Below are 12,538 nucleotides of genomic sequence, written 5' to 3'. Positions count from 1 at the left end.
ACCCGCGCATCTTATCACATGGCTTGTTCAGCGCGTTGCCACGGAGACATAGCACGTGTGGAGGCTTCACGCCATCCACCGTGGCAACCACGCTCAACTCACCACGCGCCCCACCGAGAACGAACCACATTATAGCGACCACGAGGAGGTTACCTCATGTGACTCTACCCTCCATAGCAACCGGGCAAATTTGGTTGCTTAGGAGACCTGGCTGGAGTCACTCAGCACACCCTGGGCTTTGAACTAGCGAACTAGCGAACTCGAGGGGTGGTAGCCAGCGTCTTTACCACTGAGCTACCTAGGCCCCCATTTATTGTGCTTTTAATTACCACTGACTGCTGACAGGATGAGGTAGGGTTGCACGATTATGGCAAAAATCATAATTGCCGATTATTTCCTTTGATATTGTAACTGTGATAAATAATTTTGATTATTAGTATTTACATAAAAAAAACTGTCGAATTGTGCAGCCCAAGGTTGAGGCACTCTCTGTTAGTGAAATCAATTCTGCTGTGAAAATAAAGGGCAGCTCTCACTTTAATGCACAAAGCAGTGTTACAAAAAACTGTGCAGACAGTAAGTTCAGCTCAGTTCCTTCTAGTACAAAAAGTCACAGACACTAGAGCTGGGTGATTTTTTCGATTATGCGCAGCCGCAAATATTTCGAACATGTGTGGAAATACAGTATGTGCGGCTGCGTGCTCCAACATAACATAGGTTAACCACACGGAGACAGATATAAAAGCTGGTAATATTTCCAGTACGATTGTACAGTGGGATTGTAAGCAGACTTTGTCCATCATGCATGTTTACACCGGCTTAATCAAACAATAACTATGTTCTGCGTAAGTTGTGTAAGTCATGAAGCACTAAGCTACATGTTCTGAGATGTCAACAGAAATGTATGTGTTTATAATAGTGTTACATCATATGTGACAGTTATGGGTGCTTCATATCAAATCATATAATGGATAGACTATAAATGGGAGAAACATCTCCTTTTATCATGATGATTCAGATAGATTGCTAATTATTTCTTTGTTCTGACGCGTTTCAAATGTAGTGCATTTACAGCCAACATTTACGAAGCGAAGCGATCATTTTTACAAACAACGATATTATTTCATTTTGCTGCTCTGCTCAGCGTGTACCGTTAGAGGGCGCCACGTGCTCACAGCACTGACTGACGTTATTATTTTAAACTAAGCTTTTTGCTTCTCGCGTTTTCAACTACACTGACATTTTTCTGATATCTGGACTCTATCTGCAGGTGTTTATACACACAAATTGATTGATATACTAAAATACTTTCTAGATAAACATGACTATTTCTATATAACTTCTAGATGGACTTGATTTAGATAAAAATAATACCTACATTGGCTTTGAGGTATTTTGTAGACTTTCTGAACATCAGTGTTATTTTAAATAAATTAGATTTTAATTTATTTTACTTTTACGCTGTTGACAACTTTGTATGTTGCACTTTTTTTGTGCATTTCTGTTACACAACTTTGTTTTCTATAATGAAAAAAAAAACTGATTTTTTTTAACCAGGTTACTTTTTTGAAAAATACCTTTAAATGACGTGGTCGAGCGTTCGTCCGAAGAAAGAGAAAGCGGTAAGGGTGCACACACCCAAGCGCTATAATGTCTAAAGCCTGGATTACACCGGGCGCTTCTGCGGCATGTTCCGGCTCCGACGAGGTTTTGTTCCATCCTCCACGCGGCGTCAAACCCCACCGGGTGCATTTCAGAAGTGGAGCGCTGCGAGGCAGCTGTATTGGCGAGATCACAAGATCAACAAACAACAATAAACTACTCTGCCTGTCCGACGTTGACTTCCTTTTGATTTTGTATTTTTTCCTTAATTTTTGGGGTTCTACCATGGGTTAGTTGGCTAAATGGTTATTTTTTGTCCGGTTTAATTGTGTTTATTGTTGTGTTTATTGTTGTTATATCCTACTTTGTTGTGCTGTAGCCTACAGACAAAGTTAATACACTTAAAAGTCCAGTTATGAATGACATGAATAAATTGACCGAATGTTCTGACTTTAATTTTGCATTTGAACTGTGTGGCTTGGACGCTGCGTCCGTCAAAAATACACAAGAACCCTATCTTTAGCGAAGCAGAGCGGAGAGCCAGTTCTGGGACGCTTCTGAATCGCACCGCAGCGCGACTGGTGGAATCACAAGCATTGACTAGAGTGGCCACGATCAGCTCCGGCGGCCACGTCGGAGCCGGAACATGCTGCAGAAGTGCCCGGTGTAATTACGGGGTTACACCTGTTTCTGATTGCAGTAAGCACTGGGGAGAGCGATAAAAAGGGACCACGCCAGAGATGATGGAGAGAGCTATCAGACATAAAAAGACTGTGTTGTGTGACCTACTGAGTATTGTGCTGAAAAGCCATTCTTAGTTTGTTTAAAGTCCTACCTTTGAGTTGAAATCCCAAGTTTCCCATTTCCTCCTTTCCCAACCATCGAACCTCTCACAACTCTGTTTTAGCTCCTGTCTCTTTAAAGCCTCCCTTTCCGAAAAGCCCAGTCTGCTCTGATTGGTCAGCTGGCCCAGTCTGTTGTGATTGGTCAACCGCTTAGAGCGTGTCGGAAATGAAACGCCCCTTACCATAACCGAGTTTCAGCTCTCGAGGTTTCCTGAGCAGCGCATTCCTGAGGCGGGCATTATGCAGATGTGTTACATAGTGACGTAGCTATGTCACGGAAGTAATGGCTGGACTGCAAACCAGGCGTTTCAGACAGTTCAGGAGCAGTGTTTTCTGTTGGAGAGTGGAACTCCCCTTGGCGTAGACTTTGTGCTTTGTAACTTTGCAGACTTTTACATGCACAAACAGCTATATTACACAAAAAAGAAAAGGTTAAATCCCAAAAAGCATAATAGGGCCTCTTTAAAACTGCATAATTACACTCTGTGCCAGGACTTATAAATCCAGGCATTACCCATGTGTCCTTTCTGCATCACTCTGTGACATTTGTGGGAATAATGCTACCAGATGCACCCTACCACATGTATTAGATGAGAGCTTTTAACATACAGCAGAAACATGAAATATTATTAGTTCGCAAAGCTCTGTGTGGATAGGTTTTATGGCCGGGCAAAGCCAGAGAAGTGAAAGCTGAAACATATTTTAATAACAGAGAGTTAATAGCACAGAGAGAGAGTGAGACCGTTTTTAATCTCTGAGAAAGGACTTTATCTTCTTCTTTGTTCCAGGAGTGTGTGCTGAGGGAAACAGGAGTATCCTCCTGCGACCCTCCGTCCTGCATGGACTGTGTGTTTTGTCTTTGATATACGCTATGCGTAATTTAATTTCACTTATAAACCGACTGATCTCAGTTCAGGACACTGTACTGACGCTCGGGTCTCAGAAGGGTATACATGAGTGTGTGTGTTGCAAATGATGGGACAGATCTGATTTTACAGCATTTACAGCTGGCATAGACACCCCACCTTGCAGCACCTCATTTCATTACACTGACACATGCCTCAAAGTAAGAACCTCTCCATCCATGATACTCACATACAAGGATGAAACGGAGAAGAGCAGGAATCAAAGAGGTAAGATTCCCTCCATCTGTTGCACAGCATCAAAACAACAACATAGCAGCCTTACATAGACTCTCTTTAAGAGAGCCTGAATATCAGATCTGCACTGATCTGAGGCCAGCTCCATCAATCCGAGTTCCATTAGAAAAAAATGTAAACTGCTCCTCCCAGCACCCGACATTGAGATGAAGGTGGTTTCAGTTACAAGATTCTGTGTCTATCTGCTGAGGTAACCAAATCCTGGGAGGAGTGATCAAATATTCATTAGAAAACAGAAAGGGGTTTGTTGATCTTAGAGCAAACAAACGAGACACAGAGGGTGCAATAGTCAAATGAATCTATCCAATCCATTACAAGAGAGCAAACTGCACCACTTAGCATCATGCTTACTACCGTTTTAAGACATCTTCGATTGAAGGCCAATTCACACACTAGTACCCCCTTTAAACCACAACAGCAGTGCTAAAAATATCCTGCTATTGTTTTAGATACCACAAGCAGTGCAGGAAAAACTTTGCCTGCATTAGGAATCACTTACCACAAGCACAGACCTGTACGAACAGGTGAGAGCAGGGCGGTCACCTGCTCTCACGGTTTCCATGGTAACAAATACAGGTCACGTGCTTGTTTGTTGAGCACTCACCTTGGGCTAAGCGCAGGTGTCGTACTACTAAACCATCCCCAGTGTCCTGAGATACAGAGACCGTCGCAGGCAGAACAGTAGAATGATAATGCTGTTTCAATGAGCTTCTAGAGTGTGTTTGAACAAAGCTCTAGAATAAGTGGGTTTTAATGAGGCCAGGAGACATCCATGCTTAACAAACCTTGTGCGGACTTACAAATGACATATTGTCTAAACAAAAGAGCTGCTCTATTTGCTTTGTACTTTTTCTGTTGAAGGTGATTATTCAGGCAGTGATCTCTGACCATAGGCTGAGAGCATGAGAGCGAAACAACTGCAAATGAATTGCAGAAAAAGCATGTTACTGTAAAAAAGATTAACAAGTGGCTGAGGACAGAAACAGAGACACTAGTAGAAAGATTAGCTCAAATGCAAACTATCAGCGTTCACAAAAAACTAGTGACGTTGGATTACAGGATTGAAAATGACCACAATGCTATTAATCTACATGCACAACTCAGTCATGCTGCAGACATACATTCTTCATCCTACTTTCCTAAAGCAAGATGTGGGAAGAAGTCACTTATTAAAGATTTAGTCAATCAGCACTCAATACTTTTCACATGCTGTCCTTCCCTGATCCTCCTCTTGCCAAAAAACCCTCTTAGCCCCTTCAAATTCTTCTCAACACTAAATGATTGCACTAGTCTTTGACGTAATGGTGGATCTATCAAATCTAAAGCTGGGCATCTTATACAGAAAATTAAACAAAACTGGCAAACCAATTTGCTTTTCATGCTCCAGTTCACAATGTAGAGGTTGAGAACTCAGTTCCACAGATGAATTGAAGACCCTAGTTTTGTTTGATCTGGCAGAGGAACTAACATCAGGTTTAACAGGTTATGGAGTCGTTGGCTGGGTTAAGAGATTTACATTAAATGATAAACAAGGCCCAACGATAAGGATTTTTCCTGCTGGCTCTTCCAATATTTTCACCGGCCCACCACAAAAATTTCAACATTTCATTTTTTGCTATTTATTTTTGCATGTATATGTGCCAGGAAGAATATTTATATTTTTCATTAAATGTTACATTTACTTTACTAAAAAATAGATTTGCTGAAAAACAATAGCATACAAGGCAAAACATTACTGACTGATTTGTATTTTCAACCCATTTTTACTTATGCCTCCAAAGACAACAGACTGATGTCACACTGAAATCGGAAACAGTAGGTTGACTTCTCTATAGCGATAATTGGACTGTGCTTCCCAAAATTAGAAACACTGCTCCCAGTGACCAAAGCGCTAGGTGTTGTTGGGCGTATGGGCACATGTGAGCTCCATTTTCTGGGTGTAGTCCTCCACGGAGGAGTGCCAAAAGCAAGTTGTGAAGCTAGTTGTTTACAGCTGTACAGGCTGTAATACAGCGAATAGAAATGCATATTTTATAAACTGTACCCCCCAAAAATATAACCATCAGCGGAGTAAAAATGTAATGTTAAAGTGAAAAATGCAACCTCCAAATCATCACTGATTATGCAAACTTGATTACTTCCTGGTTTTAACGTGAGGTCCGAATCCAGGTCTCCCACTCTGCTGACGCAACATGCTTCTGGTCGCGCCAAAAGGGAAGGAAAACACGGTGGAGCAGATTAGGGTTTGACAATAAGGGCTGCCCAATGGCACGGGGCCGGTGTGAGAGAGATTCGGGCCAGTTGCTAGCACGGTCACTTGCCCGATCGGCCAGTGATGCATTTATAACATTAGTGCAAGCAGACAACAAGCCAGAGAGCACAAAAATTACACAGAGTGAACTGAGTCTCTAACCGACGAGCGAGCATGATTATATTTAGCTCACAAAGATGCGTGAGCGCATAATATACTGGACATGGTGAGACAGAGTCACGTGCATGCACAAAACCGTACAGACACCGAGCATGCTCTCCTAGAAATGTCCTCGCTCTTTTCCAAGTGTCTTAGCAGCAGCTATTACCAATGTGTAGAAAATAACATGAGGAAAAATCCACTCAATGAATTTCGTAGAGGAATTGCACATTTTGCGCAACATTTTAAGTATCCCCGTACATTCAGTGTTCACAGTGCGCAAAACCCCTACGTTTTTACATGTTGGTGAAAAGCAGTAATCCACACATTGGAACACAAGAATTCAACCGTTTCATTCTATAAGACTGAAAATCCATGTCTCTCCGTGCATCTGTCTCAGCATCACCCCTCTCCATGCAGTGTAGACTAAAGTGCATGTGCTCTCGTAAAGGCACAGAGCACTAGTTTTATTCCTCAGGAAAAAAAGTGCATTTTCTCTCATTAATTCGCCTATAGAGATGAAGTGCCGAATGAAACGCAATAAACTTTGTTAAACCCCAGTTATACATGTGGCTGGAAATCACAAGCTGCTCAGTATCCAAAATGCAACTATCCATTTAATAAGGTAATGTTTCAAAATTTAAACATTAATTTGAGGGGGCCTGGGTTGCTCAGCAAGTAAAGATGCTGACTACCACACCTGGAGTCGTGAGTTTGAATCCAGGGCGTGCTGACTGACTCCAGTCAGGCTTCCTAAGCAACCAATTGGCCCGGTTGCTAAGGAGGGTAGAGTCACATGGGGTAACCTCCTCGTGGTCGCTATATTGTGGTTCTCGCTCTCGGTGGGGCGCGTGGTGAGTTGTGCGTGAATGCCGCAGAGAACAGTGTGAAGCCTCCACATGCACTAGGTCTCCGCGGTAACTCACTCAACAAGCCACGTGATAAATTTCGCGGATTTACGGTCTCAAACGCGGAGGCAACTGAGATTCGTCCTTCGCCACCCAGATTGAGGCGAGTCACTACGCCACCACGAGGACTTAGAGCAATAAGAACATGAAAAGTTTGATATGAAAAGAAGCAAAATCACTATTGCTATTATTATTATCAGAGCTGTTCAGCTGCAGGGTGAAGATGACTATTTAAAACAGTCTACTTCATATCATCCTCATAACACACCTGTTACATGTCTCATTTCTGGACTGTACAGGTATTTTTGTTTTTTGAGCTTTGTGTATCAGTCAGTGTTGGTCTTGTTTGGGTTGTCTGATTTCATGTTATACACACATTCTTAATTCATAGATTAAGCCTAATATCCACCTACTGGACATTACACGTCACAGCCGATTTAGTAGCAAGTCTCCTCTCTCAGGGATTCATATGTTTATTACATTAAGCCAATAATAAAATCTGTAACTCAGTGACAAAATCTTTGATCCTGCCTGTGAAAACACTACATATGGCCAAAAGGTGCATGAGAGCATGACTAAATGGGTGACCGAAAACCCATCATCTGCTCCACAGAAATCTTCACTTAAAAACTCATGTGTAAATGGCAGGACGGCTGAGGTTAATATGATGCATTTATGAATTTATATCTGTAAAGCGCTTATATGGGATTACATAAGGCATAAATCATATCTTGCAAATTATAAATGTGATTCAATTTTGGGGGACATTGTCTTAAAAACATAATATATATATTCGGACACATCTTTTAAAGCCATGATGGTAAAAACAGCTATTTGTCATTTTTGTGTCGGGGCCAGTGAAAACGTTGGCAGGGCAAGTAAAGATCTGAAGCATTGGCCCGACCGGGCCATTAGACAAAATCCTTAGCGTTGAGCCCTGCAGATGCAAAAAAGTCTGATAGCGGAATGGTGCTTGTCAGTAAGATGGCATAATTTGTCCGATCCTAGGGTACCGAAACTCTCTGAAACAACATGCTGAGATTGCCGACTTCCTGTGTGATCATGTTGAAAACAACACAACCATACTCATAGACAATATTCACATTTTCAACAAAACATTGTCTACGTGCGCCAACTAAAGATAACAATATCTTATTGATAAGTTTAAATGAGCCACAATAATGTTCAGTACATCAAGGCATAAAAATAGATTTATAAGACCTACAAATGTAACATTTTTTGGCAACGCAGCAAAGGCCCAATAGGAAAGTAAGTGGCCCATAACTCTTACACTCTGACCCCGGGCTTATTGTTGAGCCCTGATAAAGCCTTGATTTTTAAAGCAAGGTTAGAGCAAAATAACTTTCTGTGCCCTAGACTTTGCATGTCAGGGTGTGTAAGCTGTATCTAATGTAACCTACAATTGCAGGTGTCACTTCTACCCCTCGTACTCTCAGTTGTGTTGCCTCAGTAACAAAGCAAGGAGCACATTTGCAGCACGCCTCTTACTTCCTTATTGCACTCATTCATTCATTCTGCAATGTCATTTCATAACACATGCGTCACCAGAAAGACAAGATCTCTCCCAATCAGGTTCAGCTACAATGTGGATCATATACAGGTCCCAACTCACATTTGAAACTCAGCAATGTATAAGCGGGACTTTCAGCTCACTTGTGAAGGTGGGAGGAGAATTTAAAACAAGTGAGTAATTTCAAGTACTAACTAACTTCCTCGTGTCTGTGGCTGCTCAACTGAAAAGAGCTGTTATTACATCATGGAGCTCTGCTGGAGTGAGCTGTGAACTTTGACTGCCAAAGTTAAACTAGTGAGACCTACGTGAGACACCAAGTCTGGTCTGCATTCATTTACAGCCATTTATATAGCCTTCATCCACTGTGAGAAACATTTTGCAGATGCAAAAGCGGACAGAGCACTGACATAATTTCCACAGGAGGGTGAACATTAGGTCACTGTTAAAATATCAGCCCTGGTTCCTCACACCCAGTAATCCTTCATAATGGATTAATGGATAATAGCTTAAGATAAGGACTGTCTGCAACGTCAGGAGTAGCAAGGACAATCTAAAATACCAGTGTTGTATATAAACAGGTTCCATAATCTTTAAACCCACCACCACATACCCAGAAACACATCTGTTATCAATGCAACAAAACACAGACGTGATTAATAAATACCTTTTTCAACACACTGTATGAACTGATAAGTTTCGCAACTACTTCTACAAATTTGCTTTGAGAATAAATAATGGGTTTTCTTGCAGTCCTTAATATAACAAGGGTAGTTTAAAGGTTTATGAATCACTTAAACCAATATCCTGCATCCTAAAATCTCTATTTACACAGTAATTTCATAAATGCTTTCATCCAGTACACAGATCGCTCTTCCTAACTAGGATTCTAACCTACAATCATTAGGTTGCCAGTCTAAGTCGTTAATCATTAGACCACACCACATTACACGATTTAGGCAGCATTACTGTAATTTAAAACTAATCACACTAATAGGAGTGTAAACGGTCCAGCTTGACATGCTCCGAGCGGGATTCGAACCGGGGTCTCTGACATGGGAGGCGGGCACACTAATGAGAAGGCATCAAGTCGAGGGGAGTGAGGTTTACACACTACACAGCTCCCTATCAGCTGGCTACTGTTACACTCACCCTCCTAAACCTCACTCCCATCTGGGTCACGGCACCACTGTAACCAGCCCTGCTTGACCCGCTCAGAGCGGGATTCGAACCGGGGTCTCTGACATGGGAGGCGGGCACACTAACGAGAAGGCGTCAAGTCGCTAGTGCGCCTCTTGAGGCCAGGGGAGTGAGGTTTACACACTACACAGCTCCCTATCAGCTGGCTACTGTTACATTCACCCTCCTAAACCTCACTCCCATCTGGGTCACGGCACCACTGTAACCGGCCCTGCTCGAGCCACTCCAAGCAGGATTCGAACCGGAGTCTCTGACGTGGGAGGCGGGCACACTAACAAGAAGGCGTCAAGTCGCTAGTGCGCCTCTTGAGGCCAGGGGAGTGAGGTTTACACATTACACAGCTATCTACCAGCTGGCTACCATTACAGGAGTATAATAGAAACTCTGTCCTTGTTGTGAGGCAAGCTGTGGTTAAGTGTCTTCTTGATCAAGGGCACAATGGGGACGGGGACAGGGATTCAAACCAACCACCAAGTGGCCAGCCCAGATTTTTTAATCATTACGCCATACCACTATATTGGAGTGACCTATTAAATGTAAAAAAGCTTTTAAATTACAATTATGCAACCTAAATTGTGTAATGTGGTGTGACCCAATGATTAATGACGCTAGAGGCTGTCGCCTTTAGCCTTCTCGTTAGCTTGCCCGCCTCCCATGCCGAAGACCCCGGTTCGAATCCCGCTCGGAGAGGGTCAAGCAGGACCGGTTACACTCTTATTAGTGTGAAGAGGCTTTTAAATGACAGTAATGCTGCCTAAATCGTGTAACATGGTGTGGCCTAATGATTAATGATTTAAACTGGCAACCTAATGATTGTAGGTTCGAATCCTAGTTAGGAAGAGCGATCTATGTACTGGATGAAATCATCTCTGAAATGACTACATGTAAATGTAAATAGAGGTTTGAAGAGGCAGCATATTGCTGTATAACTGTAACTTAAAAGCATAAACATCCATTTGGGACAGTATTGTCTTTGTCTAGCCAGTGTCGTTATATATCTATTTAAAGGCTCTAATCATCTTACCAGATTGAAGATCGTCTCCACGACATCCCGATTGGAGACTTCTCCAGCATCTAGCAGTCCTGCTAGCACCGCGAACTTCATACGGATTCCTCTAATAGGGATCCCGACGGTGCTATCACCTGCGTTCGCCATGACTCCGTCAGGTGAGAGGGTAACAGGTGGGACACCTGTTAAACCCTACCGCCGTTCAATCCGAGTTGAACCTATGGGAAAATATACTGGAAATAACGCTCTCCTCGAGTTAAGTTGACAGCTGTGCAGAACAGGTCCTTGTCTCCATTCAAAGCAAGTTTATCTGTTAGTTTCTCGCGCTGTCAATAATGTAATTTAAGGTTTTGTGAGTGTTTGTCAAACAGGAAACTGCGGTGCTGAAAGAGATTCCGCGCAGGTAGACGCACCGACAAGAGCAAGACGCACAAAAACTACAAAATATAAGGCAGGGCAAGGCAAGGCAAGTCCGACATCGGTCCTCAGGGGTGCCTCCAAAGAGAAGATAGTCCTCTTGGTCCCGGTGGTAACTGTTGGAGTGAAGTTTGTACGGTAACCCACTTTACAGCACCATCTCTTCCTGAATCAGCTCCTGCTCCGCTCCGTCTCCGCCATGACAGTGGAGCTGCGTGAGAGAGAGTGACGCATGCGCAGTGCGCGGACAAAGAAGAGAATGTGGGGGCTCAGGTGTGTCACAGGTAGTAAGAGCCCATGAGGATAGAATGACACTTAATACTGACATCTCTCATGTCATGGGTGGTTTTCGAATATCACGGAGACATTTGCAGGCCATAATGAATTAGAAAGGTGGTTTGTAGATTTTATTAAATAATAAATATGTCATTATGAATGTGGATTATGTATGAATCAAACAACCTAGATCATTTTGTTTTCTTACCAGCTGACATGTAAAAAGAGTGGGAAACAAATACATTTGACCCTTGTGCATCAATTTAAAAAAGTTACTCAGAGGTCCTTAGAGGACAAAAATGTCTGTGTCAAAAAACTGTCATAATAATATTATATATTAATATTATTTTCCACTTTCAGTGAGTTAATTTTTTTAGCCAACATCAGTCCTGATTATAACTACCAAATATTCATTCATTTTCAGGATTTTAACCCTTTAAATGCCAGTTTGTTTACATAATGCCACTGTTGTTGTTTTTTTACAAACACACACACACACAAATTTCTCAATACACACATACAAAACGCACTCTGACATCCATACCAACACACACACACAATTTTAGCTGCAACATTTATTCAATTGGCCTGCAGTGCTCTATAATACAGCAAACAGAAAATAGAGAAAAAGCATGTACTTGCTCCATAGGCGAAACATGAGCAAAATGGCGCCATCTTGTGGAATGTATTAAAACTTTACATTTTGAAGCCAGGGCTCTGGAATGAAAGCATAATATCATAGAATTCATGATTTTATGCTTTAATGGCACTGGGATCAAATATTGCAGTTTTAATGGGTTTCAATGGGGACATTTTTGTCCTGAAGGTCCTGAGTGTAACTATTTTGTGTACACAGTGTATTATAGATGTATTATAGGAACTGAGGTTGAAATATCAAAATTCCCCCCAAAATACACACCTTTGGCAAAATGTATGCCGTTGGCATTAACACAGCCAAAATGATCGAAAAAAAAAAAGTGTCCCAAAGGTTGCACAAGGGTTAAAGATTGTGCATCCTGAATTAAGCATTGACAGATTGACTAAAGGGAAAGAAGAGGAAGAACATGACAAAAGTGAGATAATCATGCTGGACAAACAGAGAACCTGCAGCTTTGCAGAGATGCAAATATTAAGCAGTTATGACAGAGATGCAGGTTGCCCCTTGCAGTCTTTCTTTGCC

The 12,538-nt window shown here is 42.1% G+C and overlaps 1 protein-coding gene across 2 annotated transcripts in view; it reads right to left on the bottom strand.

Moving 5' to 3' along the window:
- lrba (LPS responsive beige-like anchor protein) overlaps window positions 1-11,292 on the bottom strand; it is a 329,573-nt gene extending 318,281 nt beyond the window's left edge. For both annotated transcript variants that reach the window (XM_051704960.1, XM_051704961.1), the window contains exon 1: window positions 10,681-11,292. In XM_051704960.1, the coding sequence (XP_051560920.1) occupies window positions 10,681-10,812 (132 nt within the window). In that variant the 5' untranslated portion in view covers window positions 10,813-11,292. The remainder of the gene's footprint in view (window positions 1-10,680) is intronic.
- Window positions 11,293-12,538: the final 1,246 nt, after the last annotated feature.

This window comes from Myxocyprinus asiaticus, chromosome 8 (assembly GCF_019703515.2).
Source record: "Myxocyprinus asiaticus isolate MX2 ecotype Aquarium Trade chromosome 8, UBuf_Myxa_2, whole genome shotgun sequence".
Taxonomy (NCBI): domain Eukaryota; kingdom Metazoa; phylum Chordata; class Actinopteri; order Cypriniformes; family Catostomidae; genus Myxocyprinus; species Myxocyprinus asiaticus.
Note: the sequence above shows the minus strand (reverse complement) of the source record. Positions and strands in the feature narration are given on the sequence as shown.